We start from the raw sequence: 23,034 nt of genomic DNA, 5'->3' as shown, positions 1-23,034 counted from the left end.
AAGATTTCATTTATTCATTATTTCTGGTTTGATTTGGGATTATATTTTTAAACCATTGCTAATTGCCACTGCTTATGAGATTTAATATAATCATATAATGGGAGAACACATTCATGGTTTAACTTAGATTTAAACAAATCTTTAAATTGGTGCCAAGACAAGAAAAGAGCCTAGAATCATCTGCAGTGTTACTGCAATAGGACTAATTCTACTCTTTACATTTGGACAATTGTTACACTCATGTTTTCAAAGAGGTTGCACATATGTAAGAGAGAGCAGACTTTGACTTCAAAACATTTCAGGTTGATTCAATGCCTTAACACTTAAACATTTAAAAAGTGCACAGCATGTTTAAGTGCAGCGTCTCTACTTCAAAAACTTACTAGAGGTCAAATTCTAGCAGGACTTGCTGTGAATTGGTGTCCGAAAGGAAAAGGCACAAAGTAAAGCTGAACTGGTCCTGAATTGCCTAAATGATTAGGTATTGGGACTGATTAAATGCTATGTTCAACCAGTTAACTGACCGGTTGGGGGGAACAGGGTCTGCTCGAGGCATGCTGGGGACTGGGGCTGCTCTGGTCTGGCTGGAGTGTCCCTGTCTGTGGCACCATGCTGGGAGGTCAGCGCTCCAGCACGGCTGAAGGAGCCCCATCCGCAGCAGCCTGGCCTGGGAGCAACGCGGGCAGGGTGCTTTGGCCTGACCTGAGCAGTTACTGTCCATGGCTGCCTGGGCTTGCTGTGGATGACGGCACTCCAGCTGGGCCAGAGCAACTCCTGTCTGCGGGGTGTCTCGGCACTACCCCGCCCCCCGAACCACTGCTGATGGGGCTAGAACAACCCCCGTCTGTGACAGGTCGGGGGGGGGGGCTGCTCTAGCCCATACAGGTTAACTGGAACCATTAAGACTCATCCATTAAGCTTCATCCTAATCAGTTAACCTTTAATATCCGTAACTGGGAGGCTTCATAAATTACAGTCTTCATCAAAAACAGCAAGAGGTGGTGTAGCAGTAGGTCTTTATCATGTAACATTGAAATCCAACAGAAGTCACTTAATTATTTACCCAGAGGACTCTACTAAGGAGTCTTCGATAGAGCACGTACCATTAGGGCAGATATTTGTTCATTTGGTGTGGGGAAGCAAGGAGAGGATGCAGTGTACTCTGCTTTTGAGGACTATAACTATTTTTTCTTTTAAACTTAGAATAAATAAATATCTGGGTAGTGTGGGGGCTATGCTAGCAGTACACACTTAAGAGGTATAGACACCAATTCTGAGTAATATTCTGGATTGTATTAACAAAACTGCCTATCTCTGAGTGCCCTTATCAGGTATTTTAGTACATCTATTCTCTCCCTAAAGTTAGCATTTTGCAAGTACTTTTTTACTTTTGCAGTGTCACTTTTCATATGGCTGCCACATTTTCCTGTTTCAGGAATGCATTGCTCTGTGCGTGCGTGCGTGCGTGCGTGCGGTTTTTGGGGAAATTGTATTAGTCTGGGAAACAGGCTAGAGCTAATTAAGTATGCACCTTAATTCAGTGTTGCCAACTCTTCCAGGGTTTTTGTGAGTTTCATGGTATTTGGTGGTTTTCTTAAGCCAGAGCACTTAGTCATGAAATCCAGTTACTCTTAAGTGTGTTGTTTTTGTTTTTTTTTGTTTTGTTTTTTTTTTAAAAAGACCTATTGGAGGCCAGGGAAAAGCTGGAAAACAATCTTAAAAGGCTCAAAAACCAGATGACAAACTGAAAAAACGCAAATGAATTTTTTATATCTTTTAGGACAATGTCATAATTTGGGGCTGGGGAAACCTCACACATTTTAAATGTGTAGAGTTGGCAATACCATTAATACCTCCTGCATGAAGCTACTATGAATATTGTGGTTAAGATACATTGATATCATGGCCTTAGAGGACTCTTTACATTTGTGAAGTCTGATATTGCCATGTTTTTGGGTTTTTTTTGAGTCCTGCCCAAAAATCTTCTCTTTACCATGACTCTTTCTGATCAATCTCGCCAAAAACAAGATCCAGCACCATAGTTTAGGTTCCCTGAAATTGCCAGGTTAGGGAAAAAAACCTGCCAACATAAAGCCCTGTAGAATAAATATGATTCCAAGGCAAACATAGCTTTCAGAAAACATTTATTACTCATAGACTGTCTGCAACCTTGAGCAAGTCACTTGACCTCTCTTTTTTCTCAATTAGCTCAATGGAAGTAAAGAACAGAAACCTCAGTGAAATCCTAATGCTGCACTAGAACTAAGCTTTCCTGAGTAAAAGGTTAATTAAAAAAACAAAGAATACATGCAGCAAATTTGACCTCACCAAACATTAATATTACTGTCCCTTCAATTAATACAACACCTTTCCTCCAGAAGGCCCTTGATCGCTTTATGAACTCCATATAAACAGGCACCACTTACACACAATAAATTGAACTATGTATGAGAGAATGGAATAGGGATGGAATGGTCTATTTCTACTCAAGAGGGGGTACAGTCTCAGTCCTTCTGAGAGCAGCAAAATGCTAAGAATAGCATAATTTTAATGTTCTGAGCGAGTGTGAAACAGTAACAGGCAGTTTATTGGCTTAACATGGCACACACCCTAGATTCCCTCATGGTAGAGGGAAGAGAACTTCTTCACCTGAGACAAATAATAGCCATGTAGATTAGATATGGTCCTAGGAGACAGGAGATCTGGATTTTTATGCCATGCTCTTGTACTAAATTGGCGTTTCATCTTTAATAAGTCACTTTGCTTTTTTCTATGCTATCTTAGAGGTTTTGGGAGAATTAATTACATTAGCAAAATTATGACTATAGCAATTAAAATGCTGTTGGTAAAGCACTTTTGGATCCTCTGCTGGAAGGCTCTATATAACTGCACACTATTACAAAATATAATGATCTGAGATGCAGTTGAGCTAGGATCCCAAGGTAAGAATGTCTACTCTTGAAAAGAAGTGTCATGGAGTCTTTCAAGACTATGAATGGATCAGACCCTCATTTTTCATCCCATCCAAAAGGCACCACTGGCAGTACAGCAACTATCTGGGTATACTGGCTCATTGATGACCTAGGGCTGGATTCTGCTACCTGTATTCATCATGAGGGACTGCCCTGGAAGTAGTCTCAAACTAAACTAAATAGAACAAATCACAGAGGAAGTTAATATAGTATTCAGCTTGAGCAGGGTGCCAGAATTTGGCTGTTAGACTGCAATGAGTAGAAAGTCAAACAGCACTGTTGCATTCTGGATTTTCCTTGGAAGGAATCTTTTCTGAATGGTGAGTGACCCAACCCTACTTAGATAATTGTGATGGATAGAACATCAGTGCCCTTGCTGATGATCAAAGACAACTAAGCTAATTGCCTGATAACTCTTTTGAGCCATGTGATAAGAGAATCTGAGACCCTCTGATTTAAAGCATGTGATATAATTCTAGATAGACAGGCAGTGAGTGGATTTCCTTGGGTGAATGTTGGACGTACTTAGATGATAGCCCCAAACACTAGTATTGTTTGTGAACTTTTCCTGTAAAATACTTTTACTATTGTGTTTATGGGATGGGAAAGATGCCTGTGCAGGCAGATGGAGTTACATATGTGTGAAAAAGATGGGATAAAAGTGCCTCTGAATCTGTGTGGAGGTAAGCTTCTCTCTGGCACCTTCCTAATATTCTAATAAAGTTCCTGTCACTGATAACTTAAGAGGAGAGATGGCACCTATGCATACCAGAGTGCGTGTATTCCTGGGATCCCAAAAATCTTTTTGAAAATTGAAATTTTTACAAGCTGAAGTGATACCTTGTCCACAGTTGTTTTCTATTGAGAGAAGCACATTGATGCTAACGTGCCACCTATTTGCAGGCAAAGGGATTGTACAGTAGTGTGCTGCATTCACTCTGGCCCTCCTGTCCCACTCTGTTTCAGAGACTTGACCTCGCTAGGTGTGTCCAGGGAATGGGCAGGCAAATTAAGTGGTGAGGCAGCAGCATGATGCTTTCAAAATAGTCAAACAGAGGCTGGCAAGAATCAGAAAGTCCAACCAAAGCCCCTGGGTAGTGATCAACTTTTCAACAAGATTTATTGATTGCTCACAGATGTGCACTGATATAGTTAGTTAAAAGGATTCACAGTATCTTTTCCTGCCAGTGTCACTATATCCTCTAAAATTCTGTTCTGGAATTTTCTCTGGCAATAGCCTCCCAGTGAGTCACAACAAATACTCTTACACTTCCTTGCATCCTAATAAATAGCATATGTATGGTGGGGCCACAAGTTCAAATCACACCAGGTTGGACTACATGAAGATTCTACATGCAAGTCTATAAACCGTGCACTTAAAATTCAACTCTACTGAGGGAAACGTGTACGTGAGGAAGAGTGGAGATGAGGTATAATTAAAAGGGTGAGGTTAAATTTTACCACCCTTACACACAACTGAATAATAATGTGCAAAGAGGTAGCAGCAATAAGCAACGATAAACTGACAATTGTTTTAAACTAAGCACAGTGTTTTGATTCATTGTAAATGTGAAAGTTAAGATTTTGACAATGCTGGAACTCAAAGCAAGGTACTTCTGGAAAGTAACTGAGCCATCCCTAGAACAACACCAAGCACTTCCAGTTTTGAGACACTTAACACTCATGAGCTAATTATTCCTCAGAATCCCTCTGTGAAGCAGGAAGTATCATCTCCAATATAGAGATGAGAAACTGAGGCACGGGGAAGGTCAGTAGCTTACTCAGGGATACACAGCAAGGCAGGTGCAGTTAGAACTAAGGAAATTCTTACCCCAAGCTGATACTTAGATCACACCTCTCTGAGCACCTATCTTTTCCTGACTGTTGTGACACAATGTGCACCAAATATAGGAAAGTCTCTATGAATAAACTTGCACGTGAACAAATTCCTTCCTATCCTAAAATATGCCACTTTGTTAGCAATATACTGAAAATATAGAGAGTAAATTGAACGGAGCTGTCATCCTTTAAACCAGTGGTCCCCAAACTTTTTATGTTCTGCCCTCCCTTACCGATAATGTAATCGCTCCCTGTCCCACATGGGGCAGGGCTGGAGCTATACCTGGGGTCTAAGCCAGGGGTTGGGCCAGGAGCCAAAGTCAAGGCCTCAGCTGGGTGCAGAGCAGTACTGAATAATGCTCTTTTCTTCTCCCTACATGCCCCCACCTCCACAGGGCTGACCCAGGCCCCACCACACACCCTGAACATTCCTCCTCACCCCCATTGAGGAGTGCACCCTGTGGTTTGGGGACCACTGGTCTAAACAATGGCATGGAATTTAGAAAACAAATCTAATAAAGTAACTAACTTTATAATGAAGCAAACCGTTAACATGAAAACCATCTATGCCAAAAACTCTCTTCATTCACTTGGATGCTATTTCATAACTTCCTGGATGAGGAACAGTTATGGAAATAGACACCTACTTATGCATTTGTTTGGTTTTTAGCTCCTTTAGCTGACTTCCAGAGTCTTAACAGAGTGTTTCAAACCTTTTCACAGTGTGAACACCAGCTTGACAGTTAAATAGTTAGATGTTCTAGATCAGTGTTTCTCAACTTTTTTTCAATGAAGTACTGCTTCAAAAAAATTAAGTACCCCCCTCTACCCACCATTTTCAGACATGCAATTTTTTTTTCTACCATTGCAATATATATGTCTAAACAACTTAAATGTACCTGACTGGTTGAAAGAAATTGCCTATGGGCAATAAACTTGCCATCATACTGATGGCTGTGCAAAGAGGATAAACTTAAAAAAGTCCAATTTTTAATTCATACATGTGTATATATATTTTTATGCAATCAATGAAAAATGACCAATGAAATTACAAGAAAAATAACAATTTAATGCAAAATTTGAGTTTGTTTGGGTGAAATCAAATATTCAAATCTAGGTTTCAGCCACAATTAAATCAATGTTTCTGATACCAAATCTGCAGTTTTATTATTTGTTTTCACAAGGAGTCAGTGCATTTTAAACTCTTTCGGTTGTAATTATAAATACTAAACTAAAATTGTACAAATAGCAATTTTGTCACTTACTTCAGGTAACAAACATAATATTCCAGAGCCAGGTACTGCCAGCTCCCCACTTTAACCCAATCCTTATCCCTTCCTCCAGAGCCAGGTGGCCCCAGCCTTCCCCACACCCCAATTTAACCCAATCCCCCCTCCTCCAGAGCCAGGCACTTCCCTCCTCCATGCTGTAATCCAATGCTGGCGACTCACCAGAGCCGCTGCCATGTGCTTCTCCCTCTAAGTGCTAGGGAGGGACATGTGCGCAGAGCGGCACAGCGCTGTCATGGCTCCAAGCGTTTTGCTCAAAGAGCTGCATATGGCTGCAGCACACATACCCCTCACCCCCCAGATTTCTCTTGTGGACCCTTAAGGGTGCACGTGCCACATGTTGAGAAACTTTTTGTTCTAGATATTTTACGATAAATTGAAGCTTAATATGGCAAAAGCTGACCTCTGACCTTTCCTTTGAAATCCCTTCTTTTCTCTCTCCAACTTTTAAAATGCTGCCATCCTAAGGCTGATAAACTTGGTGTATACTCTTTGTCTGCTCCACATCTATATCTCCACACTTCTCTCCTAGCATTTCTAACTCTGGTCACATAACCAAAATGCTCATTCAGGCCCTCATCATCTCCCATCATGATTACTGGAGTCTCCCTTCATTGCTGCCCTTCAGTCCACACTTACTCAAATGCCCCATCCTCTCACCACTGCAGCCTGCTGTGAAGAACCTGTAGGATGAGAACCTGGGACCACTAGGAGTCTGGGCCACTGACACCTCCATATTGCCCCCAGAAGTTGCCACCTTCTACTCTAATCTGCCAACAATGGAAGCCTCATCTAGCCTTTGTCAGATTCTCCTAGCTATGTCACTGTGCCTTTCTCAGGCCCTCCCCACTGCTCTTCCATGCAGAATGCTCTCTCAAACTGATCTGTAAGACAAACCACGTTCCCTTGCATTACATCTTTGCTCAAGACTCCCTTTTGCTGTGACTGCCTACAGGAAATCAGTCAGTTTACATGTATTTCCTGTGTGTATAATGTTTGAAAAAGTAAATTGTACATATCCATTGACATCCTTCACCTCTTGCATGTCACCTGTTTTCATAGATAGTAAACTCTTGAGGTTGAGGAATTATGGTTTAACATGTAATAGTGCAGTGTGCGGCACTTTCGGGCCCAATGATATCGTGGCATCTAGGGCTACAGCTATGCTAGAGGGTTTTGTTGATTAAAACCTGCAAAGTGTCCACACTAAAAGCACTTGCTGTTAACATACTGCCAACAGAACTTGGCACTTTTGTCGACAGCCTTCTGCCTCCCCACCATGAGTAAGAATGCATTTGTTGACAGATTACCAACAAAAAAGCGGTATGGATGTGACAGACAGGGATTGTGGGTCACTGGGCAGCCGTGTCTGCTGTGCTTCCGATTCACCGTTCTGTTGAAAGATTTGGCCAGGCAGTCCAGCTGCTCTCTGTCAGAGAGGATTGACAGAGTGATCCACTTTTGTGCGTGGCCACAATCTGTTGATAGGGGAGGATCCGGACGGTGGACCGAGTGGTAGCTGTCGCGGGGGGTGGGGGGGTGTGAGCTTCGAGAGGGTGATAGTGACACGATTCTTCATGAGGATGGTGGGCCACAGCCAGGTGTCCTGTCTCCAAATGGCATGGGCAAGCCAGGCACAGAGCTCCAGGAAGCTGGCCTTCTGCATGTGGAAGTTCTGGAGCCAGTGCTGGTTATCCCACTGACAGTTGGGACTGGTGCAGTCAGAACAGAGCCACCTGTGCACTGGTGGGGCTGGGGGGGCGGGATGCAGGTGTGAATGTCTTGTAGCCAGGGCAAGGCGCTCGCACATGGTCTTGGACTTCCTCTTGAAGAGGAATGTGGCTGTCAGGAAGTTCACTAGCTGCTGCAGCATTTCTTTGTGGGGCCACTGCAAACCTCAGGGAGGTGGCTGCCTGGATCCAGCTGCATTGCCCACAAAGCTGCAAATCCCTGCATTAGCCGTGCTGTCCCTCAGAGCTAGGCACGCTTGCACAGCGGCAGGAAATGGGTTCCAACATGGTTCCAGGCGGCCATTTTACCGATAGAGTGTCTGGGTAGCCTGGCCGCTCGCTGTCAACAGAGCAGATTGCTCTTCCTATCTGCCTTCTGGTCTGGACGTGATCTGTTGACAGAAGTTTTGTTGCAAAATAGCTTCCAACCCAAACGTCTGCTGACAAATCCATGTAGTCTAGACGTAGCCCTAATGTTTGCATGTAGGCATGAAAAGGGGCTGGCATGAGAGGTGATCGTTGCTGGACACCACAAGTGAGTGGTCTAAGGGTGGAGAAGCCTTTTCCCATCACCGTTTTCCCTCTCCAGGAAGGACTCAAACCATTTTCACCCATTACCTTGGATCTCCACCACTTCTCTCGGGGGTGGGGGGGATATAGCAGAATCTTATAGTGAACAACATTGACTGTAGCAGAGAGGTCCTGCAGGACGAGAATGACTTTGTTTTCTCCTGTGCTCTCCTGTCCCGTGGGAGGAGATCATCCATTAGTGCCACTGAGTTGATTCACTTCCATGTCTGGTCCTGAATCCAGACCGAGCTGGGTTTAGGCTGTTGGAGTCGCTTAAATGAGCTTGTTGCCTTTGCTAGCTTGCACGAGCCTGGGAGGTTTCAATACTGGGTGTTGTGCGGCTAGGACATAGTGGGATTGGCCAGACTGCTGCATGCTTAAAAGAGGAAGGGGAGATTCTTTCACTCAGTGAGGGGGTGGCTTTTTCAGTCAGGAGTGGCACTGGGTGGTCATGACTCATTTACAAGCTAGGAAGTAGTTGGCATGTTTTCCTCAGAGTTTAACTCTGAAGGTTTTGGAATGCATTGCATCTCTGCGGAACTGACTGAACCATCTGCTTTCAGCCCAGCCTTATTATTCCACCTTGGCCACCTGTGTCTGAACTAAGCTGACAGATAACATGATTTTATGCAAGCAGGGATTTAGGTGTCTGCCTGGCCATGTTCCTCTTACTCCCTACTACAAGAGCTTCAGTCCTTACGTGTTTTGAGATGTGTCTAAAATCACGATCTAGCCCACAATTTGTGAAGTACTTTTCAGTCCTCTGAGACGAAGTTTGACCAGTGCAGCGATTTCTGTCATAGTCTGCAAGAGGCCAGAAGCACGAGCACTGTATGGTGTACTGCTCCATGCATATTAATGAGATGTTAAGACCTATGGCTCTGGGTGCCCTGTTAACATCACTCCATCAGAAGATTGCGTATGCGGCTGCAGGAGAAGAGTGTACTGGGCCTTGGCCATCCACTCAATTGGTACATCCTGGGGAGGCTTCCTTTGCTGCTACCATCATCTCTCTAGGGGGATGGAAAGGACACTTCTGCAACCATTCCAGCTGCTTTTGAGGGGAGTACCCCATTACAGCCCCTGCAAGGCAGAAGTGGGACCATGCTACTGCCTCTGAGGGGGGACAGCCCCTCCCTTCACCATTAGAGGCTTGGATCTGCAGGAGTAAACCCAAGAAGGGGAGAAGCCCCATGTCATCATGTGGCTCAGGTCTTCCGTTGTCTTGGCCTGGCCTTGACCGTAAAAGGACACTCTTGCCCCTCTTTCTTGGAGCATCAAAAGAATATAAATCAGAACCCTGCTCCATGTCACAGGCCTTTATTCTTGTGTCACAGGGTGTGGCAGAGAGTAACACTTCACCTCAAGCTTTAGACGCTGATATGTTTTAAAGTACTTCTAATTCAAATCCCAGGCAACTATCCAAAGTGATTTGTAGCAATAAAGGGCTTCAGCCTTGCTGGCATGTGATGCCCTAAGAAAACAAGAGTAGCATAATATCCAAAGCCAGTCAGCAATCACCAGAGAAGAAACCTCAACATTTTATGTATACATAACTAATTTCCATCTGTGGTATAACTGTAAGCAAGGAGGGAGCCATCCAAAATTCCTATGGTTAATACATTTCTTAAAGGATTAAACTGTAATAGTAAAGGGAATCACTTTTAACAGAAAGCATGATTTGTCTGTGGAACTCATTGTCACAAGGTATCGTTGAAGGAAATAGCCAGATAGAATTTAGAAAAGGATCAGACACTTACAACTAAACTTTCACAGCTGCATTAGATAGGACTAGAATTGTACAAGGGATATTAAACTTTTACATTTCAGGACCAAACTAACAGGGTATTTTAGTGGATGAACTGTTGGTTTGATCCAATACAACAGTTCCTATGTTCCTAGTTTCTGTAGATATACATGGTACTTGGAATTAAAGTTACCAGGGTTGCCAGTCTTCATGCTTCAGGTTGTAAACTGATTACTAAGGCTATGTCTACACGGCTGAGCTATTTCAGGATACTGGAGATATCCCAAAATAGCTACTCCATGTCTTTGACATGTGACATTATTTCGAAGTAGTTTTCTGAAATAATGGGCATGCTATTTGGCATCCCTGTATTCCTCCTGCAAGGAGGAGTAAGAGATGCTTTGAAATAGCACGTTGTTTCGATATTTGGGGCTTGTCTACACTACCTCCCAAAATTTTGAGGAGTAAAGGGATTTCGAAGTTGCCCCGGCACTTCAAAGTACTGGTGGGTGAGCTGTGGCTAGATGCGAGCCGGTACTTCAGAGTTGCTGCAGGGGGGGAATTTGCTTAATGAAGTACTGTGTAATATGCAATTTGTGTATCTTATTTCAAGTTTAGGATGCCGTGTAGCCTGAGCCTAGCTAGCATCGTAAATAACCAGTGCTCCTTCTTCCCACAGTCTTCAAGACCGCATTAAATGCGTTTCACTCTACTGCTGTCACTTCTACCAGACACTTCTTCCTCACTACCAACAATCCCTTTATGTGGTCTTGGAGTATGTTTCAGCTGGCTGCCTTTTTCTTTAGGAACCCCTTTGGCCTTCCAGCTATTCCAGCATTTTTCATTGGAAGGGCTCCCCAATGCTTTGCACGCTATATGTACTCCTAGAAGCTATTTTCCCCAATAGATAGGTGTCCAAGACCTTGCTCCGAGGATCTGTTTTGTAGTACAAAATAAAATAGAAATTCAGAGCACTTCTGGTCCCTGCAGCAAGCCTTTTGTTGTGTTCTAATCATCAGCCTTATCGTCCTGCCCTCTGCCCAAAACTCCTTCTTGGGCTTGAGAGTCATTGTACCGCTAATGAATTTGCTGATCTCTCTTCAGATATTAGCTGCTGTTCCCCTACAGAAATGACACCAGGGACTGGAGCCCCATGTTTGGCTTTGGCAGAACTGATTATGAAAAAATAAGACTTTGAATGGCACTGACGGCAGGATGATGGCGATCACTTGGTATATCATCTTAGATGGAAGCTGCAGATCCTCAGGTGGCTGATAAGGCCTATCCTTGAACTTCAAGTTCTATTACAGTAAGGACAGCGGTCCAGTCACAACAGGAGGCTGTTGACCATAACTGAAAGCCCAATTCTTCTTCCTTCTGCACCTCTTGTCCTCCGCAGCTCATCGGCAGGCAAGTTCAAAATGCCAGGGACCGTCAAGTGTTACTTCTCTTCATTTTGCATGATCCTGGGCAAGTGTCAGTGTAAATATTATGCTTCTTTTAAATTATCCTTCATCAAATCCTTAAGGCTTTTTCTTGACCTCCTGCATTACTGTACTCTTCTTTCAGCTGAGAAAAGAGGACCTGTTTTGAGAGGCAATGGTCTGCCATCTGGACAATGTGACCAGTCCAGCAGAGTTGCTGATGGATGATCGTTGCCCCAATTAGTGGTGGTCTTTGCCTCTTCCAGAACACTGATGTTGGTGCGTTTGTGTGCCCATTTGATCCTCAATATCTTGCAGAGGCAGCGTTGATGATGCCTCTCAAGGACTTTCAAGTGATGTGTGCAGGTTGTCCAGGTTTCAGACCCATACAACGGTGTTGGGAGAATAACTGCTTGCTAAACAAGAAGCTCGGTGTCTGTTCAACTGTCATGATCTTCAAAAACCCTGTGCTATAAACAACCAAAGGCTGCACTGGTACAGCTTAGACAGTGTTGGATTTCTACGTCAATATCTACCTTGGATGAGAGATGGAGGAAATAGTGTTCTCCTGTAATTCTCTCTCCTTTTTTTTTTTTTTAAATAGATGGAGTGTGTAGTACCCCATTTGGAGAGAACTGAGCACTTTGGTCCTCTTGATGTTGAGTGTGTTGAATCAACAAACACATTCAGGGTAGTTTGAAGATCTTTCTTAGAGTTGGCAAAAACTGTATTGTCACAACATTCTGAAGTTCCATGATAGATGTGGCAAAAATCTTACTCTTAGCTTTCAGCCTACTAAGCCTCGACAGCTTTCCATGCACTCTATAAATGTTTTCAACACCAGCTAGGAGCTTACCAGCAATTAGGTCGAGAATGATGGAAATAAAAGCAACAAACGTGGTTGGGGCGATGATGCAGCCCTGTTTGACTCATGTGCACTTTGAAAGATTCACCGTGGGAGCCAGTGCTGCTCAGAACAGTCACTTTCATGTTGTCATGAAGCCACTTTACGACACTGATGTAGTTATCAGGACATCCGGTCTTTGAAAGTACAGGCCAGAGAGTGTAGCGATTCAGTGAATCAAAGCCTTTTGTTAGATCAGTGAAATCCATATACAGTGGTTGGTTTTGCTCCTGACACTTTTCCTGCAGCTGCTGTGCTGTGATGATCATGTCTGCAGTTCTGCAGCATGGTCAGAAAACCCTGACAAGGGCACAAGGTGAGTTGCAAGGATCTGTGCCACAACTTTTGCCTACAGTGCCAAGGAGAGAGAGAGACCACGATAGTTTTCATAATAGTTCTGTTAGGATAAAGCAACAGGGAAGGAAGGTGTGAAATAGTACTTGGGCTCCAGGGAGAGAGAGATTCAGTATGAGTGGAAAAAGCTTGACAGGAGTAAACATGAACATAGGGATTCTGGAATAGATTCAGAGGTAAAAACATAGGCAGCTTGGCTAGATGAGTATTGACTTTAAAAGATAAAGCTAGTTCAGGGATTACTGGGATAATTATAAGTGGGGTTAGAAAGAAGAAAACCTTCAGAGGATTCAACCTTCTAGATCAACAACAACTGTGATGGTGGTGGGGGAGAGAGACAGGGAGTCTCTCTCTCCCCCTTGACGGGCTGCAGGGGAGAGAAGTGTTTATGAAAGCAACATGACCTACTGGTTATAGCAGGGAATGAGGTTCTGCTGTTGGTTCTGCTCTTGACTCTGTGTGTGACTGGATAGTCACAGAGGGGTAGCTGTGTTAGTCTGTATCTTCACAAAACTAAAAAGAAGTCCTGTAGCACCTTAAAGACTAACAATATGGTTTATTAGGTAATGAGCTTTTGTGGGCGAGGCCCACTTCTTCAGGGCTGGAAAATTCTGATAAATAAGTTGCAGAGCTCTTGAATCTCCTTTCCATTAAATTCAGAGGGCCTTGAATTAGGAGATCTGATTTGGGTCCTACTGCTACTTTCACCTTTTCGTTTTTATTTTGTTGGAACAAGGGTTTATTGTTGCAGATTTAGATAAGGATTTTGCCAAAATGTATCCTGTTTGTCTGCTGTCCCTTGACCATTCCTTTGGGAGGTGCCCCTGTGAACATTCTGTTAAGCTACTTTGGTTGGCCTCTGTCAGTTTCAGTAACTTTAGGAAGCTGCAGCCCAGTTCACTCCTTGCTGTGCTCCAAAGCCTGCCAAGCCAATTGGAAGCCATGAGAATGTCGTTCCATTAGGGCTATCTTGGCAGTGCAGTTCTCCTTTAGAAGGCACCAAACCTCTGTAACTTCATATAACTGACATTCTAGTCACTGCAGCCAATTCAAAAGAAAATGAATCATCACCAAAATGTCTTAATGTCTACAAAAATAACTTAAACTTAGCATTTAGACAGGACAGTAAGTATGAAAATGATATAGGAAATCCAGTTGAGCACTGGCTACATGGGAAAAGCAAGAAACTATCTACTATAAATTGTTTACACATTCAGATGCTGTGTTCTGTTTCCCCTATCTCAAAACAACATCCTGAAGTAGCACTTCCTGCCATGAACTAGCTGTAGAAAGGTGGCTTTCACAGAGACATGAGCACCATTCATAATTGTGGAGATGGGGAAGCTGACGTTTCTGAAAATAAGTTGGAAACTTATTTTTACAAATGGGTGAATCTGAATAATAAGGGTTCCTCTTGTGTGACAGCCAGACTCTTTCTTACAATGAGCAGCACAGTGACCTGCAGGAATATCAAGGACTCAGACCAGCAGAAAAATAGCCCCTCCTAGAAGGCAAATCATGAGAGTCAGTCCTGGAAGGTTGAGCTGAGAAGAACAGTTGTAATCTGTCCGGGAGTGGAAAATTAGCCTGAAAGGAAAGGGATACAGGTTTGGAAGAAGAGCTTACCAAAGTACTTTGGGACCTCCAAAGTATTGGTATATCCCACTCCTCATTTAGCATTAATCAGTCCCTGCATAGAGATTTCCGGTGTGTCATGCAATCTGGATTTTCATTTCATACACAGTCTTCAGCATATAACAACATGCAGACTTATTTATGCAGCCTTGATAGGTGGAGGGGAGGAGTAAATAAGAGCTGCCACTTATCAGAAAGTTGTGCTGTCCACTTTACTTATCCCTGCACATCCCATTAAGGAAGTCCAGGAATTGGTCATCATTTGATCAGGTTATTGCTAGACATTATCAAGATGGCTGTAATTAGCATCTTGTTGGTGAGGAGCCAGGAAATCCCTTCTGGTAGCAGGCGTGGGGTATGGAGGGAGAAGGTCCAGAATTTCTTCATATTTTCATTGGCTTAGAGCTGGAGCATTACAGCATATGGCATTTCTCTGACACAGGATACTCCCAATCCTCACCTTTTGAAGGTGTGTTGGGAACTCTGGCTAACATCTTTGCAAGACACAGCCCACATGGTGTGCAGGGGAAAAGAGGTAGAGCCTCCATTCTACCCCCACATTATAAAGGCCTCCAGTTTTTCATTCCCTGTGGATCTTTTGTCCCCTACCAATTTGGATTCTTGTCAGAAAAAACTTAGCAGAAGTTAAAAAGTGAGATTTACATGTAAGCGAAGCCCTGCGCATACTAGAGATGTGTGTGGAACAAAATCCTGATCTCATATACCTCAAACTTGGTTAGTTTGGATCCAGATTTCTCAGCTGGCCTGCCTCCCTCCCTCCCTCTTCCATATATGACAAAAATGTATGTTGACAGAACACAGTTGAGGTTGCAAAGTCAAACACTCAGAAGTTGGGAGCTGCTAAAATTAAAGATGCTGTGCAAGCTTAACTGGAGCCCCTTGTGCACATGCATTGGGATATGCGCTTTTATCACAGGATTACATATTTCTTCCCCAGGAACTACCACCCACGTCCCCACCAGCTCTAGAGCCCCATCTCCCTTTCTGGGCTCCTCACCCAATCTCAGTGTCCCTCTCCAGACTCTGTGGCTCAGTTTCTTTACCCAGCCAATCCCAGTTCTTTGCCAGCACCCCAGTGCCTGCAACTTGTTTTCCCCCCAGCCATATCATCCCACTGGTTCTCGGAGACAATCCCCTTTCTAAGCCAGTCTCTGACCCCTCTGGTGCCTCATCCAGTCTTGGTCCATTCTCCTGCATACCAGCCTCGCAACTATTTCTCTTCCCAGCTCCTGGTCCTGGAATCCTTGCCGGCCCAGTCATACTCTCTTCAGTCTTAACTTGCAGCCACAGTTTCCCTCTGCCAGCCTCTCTTCCAGTTCCTGCTCCCCATCTCCCTTGTCCCAAGTTCTTTGTCTCATTTCACTCCCCACCATTCCACCCAAGGCCAGCCCTTGCCCCATCTTCTTTTGATTCAAGCAACTTCTTTCTCCACACAGCCTGGGGCTGGGAGCATGCTGCTGAGAAAGCAAGATTCTGCTCAGCACGTATGAAACATGATTTCAGAGGTTTAGAATTTGTCCAGAGTTAGAATTTGCATAGGTCTGGCCAAGGGACATCTGATACAACCCCTCCTGCCACAGCAAATTTCAGATCCCTACTCCAAAGCATTGGCATGATTTTTAAAAAAAAGTCACCAATATTTTAACATGGAAAAAATAACCTTTCCTGGGCTTTTCCTCTGATATGGATAAGCCATTGTGGCTGGAGGAAGGGAAGGGAAATCACCATGAGGAAAACCCCCTGCATCTGGGCTGCTGATGGGGAGGTAGGATGGGGAGTCAAAGGGGTAGCTGCTCCAGGGGCACTGTGATTTAAAAGGGCTCAGCTGCAGCAACCTGAGTCCTGGGTGGTGCAGGCCAGGCAGTGCTGGGGGGAGGCTAGCTCCTGCCGCACCCCTTCCGCTTTGGCCCTGCCTCTTCCAGTGGCCCAGAGCCAACCCCTACCATGCCTAGGGGCCTGGCAAGTCTGTCTGTGACCCTGCCCATTATAGACAAATTCAGCTGAAACTTAACATTTAGCAATGTGCTAAACAACCAAAACCTAGATCTAGCAATGGTAATAATAAGTGGTGGCACCCGCTCTGCCTAGAATAATGGACTGCCTTGAAACCACAGATCCAAACACCCCTGAGATTTGTGAAATATAAATTTGTGACTCAAGACATTCTCTCTGGTGAAGCATTTTTTTTAAATCCTCCAGTGAGAGTGCAGGGTGGAATCTCTGGTAATGACTGACACAAGGCACCATACCTGAGGAGACGTGCCAGGCTCACTGGTACAGGAGACAGGGATATCCTATCTTGGCTTCCATAATAATGTGACTCATTCCTTTGAGTGTTTCATAAAAGTGGATAGATCTTCAGACTAGTCGACAGTGGGATTTTTAGCCACTAATATAAATGTGTCTACACTAGGGGTTTGCAAAGTGCACCAGTGGCAAAAATGCCAGCATAAAAGTGACATAGCTAGGACAGGCCTAGCTTTGAGGTGGGTGGCCAGCGAGGCAGAGAGGTATGGAGGGGCTTGGGAGGACAGGAAGGATCCAATGCCATGGAAAGGCGACAGGAGGGATCTAGTGCTATGGGCGGGCAGGAAGGGAACAAGGTGCAGAGGGGACCCTGGTAAGAGGGAGCAGGAGGAATGGGGGACCTCCCTACTTCTACTCATCTGACTGCTCAGCAGGCATCCTGGGTACACAGGTTTCAGGGTGCACATGAGGCAGTGGGGGAGCTTGAACTCCACTCACCCCTCCTGATCCCAGCTGTGTGTCGGCTCTCCTGATGGCATGCTATGCACTTCTGCCCTGGTTTCCCATCCCAGTGCTAGCTCCACCTAGACCTTCCCCTGTGAGGCAAACCCCTGTGGCGCTAGTGCTGGGACCAGAGACTGGGACAGCAGCATGCAGTGCCAGCAGGAGAGCAGTGCAAGCAGGCTGACAGACACCCAAGTGAATTCAGGGGCCCTGATTTGCATGGGCCTGGATGCGAAGTGGGTCACCCACAGCCCACTCAGGCCCACCTGTAGCTATGCCCGTGCAGGATAGTCAAGTCCTTATATATCTTTCCCAAAATCCCAATACTTTTTTTAGATTTTTTTATTACAAAATTTTAACTCAACCCAAGTTTATCCCAAAATTCACACAATTTTAGGTTAAGATGGGATGTTTTGATAAACTAGCTGGTCCCCCCAGGTTACTGGGGATATTTTTGTTGAAAGAGAAAATAAAAAGCAGTAATGTAGCACTTTAATAAAAGTAATTTATTAGGTGATGAGCTTTCGTGGGGTAGACCTACTTCTTTGGATGTGAAGAAGTGGGTCTGCCCCATGAAAGCTTATCACCTAATAAGTTACTTTTATTAGTCCTTAAAGTACTACAGGACTGCTGGTTTGTTTTGAAGATACAGACTAACACAGCTACCCCTCTGTGACTGTTGGAAAAACAGGTGAAACATTTTTCAGATGAGCTTTGCTTCGAATTTTTTGGAGTCCTCAAAATAAAACTCCAGGGACTTTGCTATACTTGTCCATTTTCCCCTTTTAAAATTCCCCCCATTGCCCACTGGGACCATCAATGGTGCAAACTGTACATTTGGGGCAGCTTTGCTAGCATTTTAACCAGTGGTGTTTAGTCCAATATTGTGCAGAATTAGACCAAGGAGTAATACAAGAAGAAGAGCAGCAGCTGCTGGCACTTCATCTGCACAGAACTTCCAAAACTGGGACAGAGGTGGGCTAGATTCAAACCACAAAACCAGAGTTTAGCATCCTCCCCATGAATGGAGGTCGATATACCTCTCCTTAGACAGTAACATTCCATTGCAAAATTGGGTGGGCAGGGACCTCCCACAGAGCTTTTGCTAGGAAGAATACCTGCCCCTCCTATGACACACTTCACTTGCTGATCTCAAAGCAAATTTTACAGACAATGTTGATTTTTCAACCATGCTGTGAGGTGTGTAATCTCATAGATGTATAAAACAGAAGCAAAGAGGTTATGCTGCCCAAGTTCTTATAGTGAGTCACTAGTAGAGATGAGACTAGACCTCAGCCAGACTAGTTTAACCATTAGACAACACTACCCCTGGAAAAGGTTCTCTATGTGCCACATTGAAAGGAAAAGTGTAATAGTACTACTACTTCTTCCAGAATGGCACATTCTTCCAAGCATTTGAGACGTATTGCAAAAGTTGTTGTATAGGGCAGAGCCAGTGTGATTGATATCAAGGGAGAAGGAGGAAGGTCTGTATAAACTACAGTTTAATTTGGTCTCCTTGAGAACAGCTCATACCTGAAAAGTACTCGCTGGGGGCCTATTCCCATAGAGTGTGCCAGGGTGATGAAATGTTTGATACTGTAAACAGATCTACAAGTTTGTTTAGAATAAGAACTTTTTTTAAAAAAAAACAAAAAACAAAAACAAAAACAGTCCTTCCCTGACCAACCTAGAAAGAAAGAAATTCACAGGGATAAGTGTGTTTTTCTTTTAAAAAGGATGTATTATTAAGAGCTTTAAGATTTGCACTATAAAGTAATTTTATCCAGTCATCTCTAATCTCTTATACTATGGAGAAAAGTAATGGTTCTCAGTGAAGCAAAGTGAGTTTAAGACGACATGCTGCTAAATATTTGTAAGGAACACACCCTCGAGATAGAGGTTGAAAAGTGACAGAATGGCACCTTCTTACTCACCATAGCCGTTTCCTGCACATCCCTATCAGATCTCACTTTGCTGAGACAAACGAGCCTCAGTCTCATTAGCCTCATCAAAGCAACTCCACTGTACCTCATGCATTAGCGAAAACTGCGCGATCTTTACTGCTAATGTTAACAAGAAGGAGCCCAGATATACTGTCAGAACACAAATTAAGTTTGTAGAACTGCCAAATAAACTCATCAATGGAGCAAGTTTGGCTATGAAATCTTTTAAATATTATGAGCAAATTGTGTGTCATTTTTAAAAGGACACTTCCCTTACTATAACTGGAGGGATCAAGGAGTGAAAGAACCAGGGAGACTAAACTCCCCTTCCACTCCCTTGGAGAACTTGTCTCTCCAGAACAGATGGGGCCCGTGGGAAGCTACTCCCAGTGCTGTAGCTGTTCAGTGGATAAACAGAAGACTCCAGTCTCCAGAGCTGTCAAGCCAGCACTAAACTCACACAACCATTTTTTTAAAGAAGCTTTAAATAAAGAAAAACAAGGCACATTCATTACAAGCTTCATTAGGAACACAGCAAGAACGTCAATGTTGGACAAATAGGAAAGGACAAGCCTGGATCAGGAAATACCTCAGAGCTTTTGAGAAGTCGCATTATCTCGCAATAGTTGGTGAGGAGGTGCTTTGAAACACACCATGTTCTTCTTTACTGGTAGCAACTCAGTCAGGCAGTAAAGCAAAAGGCACAGAAGCCTTTGAAAGGGGCCATGGCAGGGATCAGTTCAAAGAAAGCCCTGGAAGCCCAAATAATAGAGCTGATCCTTCAGCCCTTACTCATGCCAACACTCCTGCCAATTGCTTACTGAGTACATAAGGATTGCATGATTGGGCCCATTAGCTAATTAAGCCTCTTCTTAATAAACATAAAATCCTAGCAGGCATGGGAATGCTTAATACCCCCATCTTAACCAATGGGCAAAGTGAAAATACAGGCCTTTCCCAGAGCAAGCTGAATCAGTAGCACTGGGAATAGAACCCAGGAGTCTTTTAGTCTAGCCATCAATGCAATTTGACCCTAAACTGGAGCAGGCTTGCATGGCTGCATGCCCTGCTGGCAGGCACTGAACACAGACAAGGAAGACTGGCTGCTCAGCTGGAGGAGATTGCCCCACCTCCTGTGCAGCCGGAGATAGGGCTTGAAAACTGCTTTTCCATGCCCTGGTTCTGTGGAGCTCTCTCCCTCTAGCACCATGGGGTCCAATCAGTTCTGAAGCAAGTGGCTACTGCTATAGTGAACCAGCCACACCTTATTTTGAAAATATATTTATTGTTCAAGACAACAACCCGCACTCAACCAGCCAAATAGCCACGTGTGTAGCGGCCAGTGTGTTGGGCATCACGACTCTAGTGGAAGAAGCTTCAGAGCTTGTCATTTCCCACTCCACCCACTTCCAGTGCTGCCGGTATAGGAGGATGAAAGGGGCTCCAGAACTCCCTCCTCATACGATGTGTCTGATGTTAGGAATACTGGGGGTAAGGAGAGGGAAGGAACATTTTTCAGCAGGCAGAATTTTTACCTCCGCATGGGAAATTCCAGAAGTCAACATTCATGTTCCTCCTGAAACAGGAGGGAAAATTATACAATTTAAAACTTCCATGAGGGAAAAAGTCCCTGAAACTTTCAGGTCAGAAATAGCTTAATGAAAAAAACGCTGCCATTTAAAAACCAACACTTTTTCCCCCCCATGAACAACTGAGAGTTTTCAATTTCACTGAAAGCTTACATTTCGTTGGGAAAAATGTCTATCAGCATGGATGTATGGGGGAACTCCAGGGTTCTCCATTGTTGTCTGCCAATCTGCGGACAGGAGTCACCAGGCTACCACTTCCCCAGCTGCTGCTCCTGCTTCTGTCCTTGGGATAGTGATAAAGGGAGCTTTTGGTCTCCCCCTTTCATTAGAACACTTCAGTCGTTTTTAAATCTCAGCTCTGGCTGTCATTGATTCTACATGCAGAAAAAAAAAATCTGGCAGGAATGCTGACCACCTGTGTTTTGATTTAAACACCATATTTTAGTAGAGCCTCATGGCTCTAAGCAGAAATTCCTAATCACATATTCCCAGATAAGAGGCAGTTAAAGGTCATTGTCCAACCTTGTATTTATATAGTACTTAGCTGTTTGTTTGATAACGTTGAGTTATTAAAACAAACTAGATTCAATTTTTTTTTTTTTTTTACTTTTATGGGGCAAGATCATCATTTTGTATTTTATGGTGCCTGGACTCTTTTTTTCCCTTCTCTCTTTATAGTCACTTCAGTTCTTGTTTCTCAGACACTAGCACAAATCTATTGGACGTGGGTTCCAGCTGTGCAGGGGGAAGGGTTTAAATCCCTGCTCCCCTTGCAGAAACAACTTATCCTCACTTAAATTCCAAAAATAAAATCTTTACATTTGTTTTGAGAAGCTGGATTTGGTGATTAAACTATTTTAGTGGATACCTTGTGGAGCCCCATACCCCTAGCCCAGCCTTTATCTTCCTCCCATGGACTGAGGGGAGGTGAAGGAATAAGAATGTAACAGCTCCTGTTCACTTCTCTTTCCCCATTCTCATGTTTTGCAGCATGTTTGCTCCAGGCCGAGCTGGTGAATTACGAGCGAGTCAAAGAATATTGCCTCAAAGTGCTTAAGAAGGAAGGAGAGAACTTCAAGGCACTCTATCGGTCAGGAGTTGCATTCTACCACCTTGGTGACTTCAACAAGGCACTGGACTACTTGAAAGAAGCAAGGTCCCGACAGCCAACAGGTACTGGTATTAAGGAAAGCCACAAAATTATCAAAGTGCCAGCCTTAACTCTTCCTTTCATTTATCCTAATCAATCTCTGGTTTAATTGCATAAATTTCAATAGAGATGAATGTGGCCTACTGTGTCTTGTTATATGTCCTTTCAAGGACTCATAGATGGCACATCAACTTTCCAGTGATGTTGCCTGCAGGCATTGGCTTTTGAACGCAGCTGAGGCTGTGGCAAAGCCTGGAGGATAGTGGCTTTTCCTGGTATGCTGCCATTGCAAAGGAGGTTCCAATTTTTTTTTTCTTTTGGCAGGTGGGAGAAGGAAACCGGGGGGGGACACATCTGTCTCCCTACTGCCTCCCCTCCCCTGGCCCCAGCTCTGAAAATGACTCACCTGCTTCTTCACTACAGGAAATTTAGGTGGCCATTTGCAGTTGTGGATGTTCACACCTTCCATCATCTTGGAGGAGACAGGGTTGTCACCAGGCCTCCTTTAAGTTTTACCAGGGAAACAGTTAGGTCACTGCTGAGGAACCTTCCTCCTGTTTGTCAAATAACAACTTTGTTGTGGTTTCTGCCAGTGTGATGGCTCCATATTCAAACCAGCCAGGAAGATTTCTTAGCCCCTGAAATAATGTACTCCAAATCAGAGGGCAGCGGTACAACAATTGTGGTGTTTACATTTTCCAAACAAAAACAGACTCTTGAGCACATGCCCAGGACTGTTCGCTTTAGTAACACAGGGGAGCTTTGTCCTTCTGTCTGTATTATTCATGATGTGCTGGTGCCAGCTTTGACTGCCCTTTGACATAGATATTTGAAGAATTTATGTCACGTTTCCATGTCGGCATGGTGATGAAACCCAGCAGAGAGTTGGTGCTTTTTTTTTTTCCCCCCTCCCCCTTCCTTTAAAACAGTTCTGCAAAAACAAGGGAGAGTTACATTGGTCCAAGGAAAACATGACAGAAATGGAAATATTTGCCCTACACAAACATAGTAGTCCAGAGTGATTTCTCCATCGTGAGTGTGGAAAGCGAATTGATCTGGGCCCAAAGCCATGGCAGAATGCTACATCTGGTGCTGCCTGAGCAGGAGGCTGGC

General features: G+C 44.1%; 1 protein-coding gene across 1 annotated transcript in view; it reads left to right on the top strand.

Annotated features, from left to right (window-relative positions):
- The window catches only part of TTC9 (tetratricopeptide repeat domain 9), a 33,032-nt gene that overhangs the window by 2,714 nt on the left and 7,284 nt on the right, over nucleotides 1–23,034 (top strand). Inside the window, exon 2 of the mRNA XM_074998872.1 lies at nucleotides 21,762–21,944. Within this exon, the coding sequence (XP_074854973.1) occupies nucleotides 21,762–21,944 (183 nt within the window). The remainder of the gene's footprint in view (nucleotides 1–21,761; nucleotides 21,945–23,034) is intronic.

The sequence above is a fragment of the Carettochelys insculpta genome, chromosome 6 (genome assembly GCF_033958435.1).
Source record: "Carettochelys insculpta isolate YL-2023 chromosome 6, ASM3395843v1, whole genome shotgun sequence".
NCBI classification, from domain to species: Eukaryota; Metazoa; Chordata; order Testudines; family Carettochelyidae; genus Carettochelys; species Carettochelys insculpta.
Note: the sequence above shows the minus strand (reverse complement) of the source record. Positions and strands in the feature narration are given on the sequence as shown.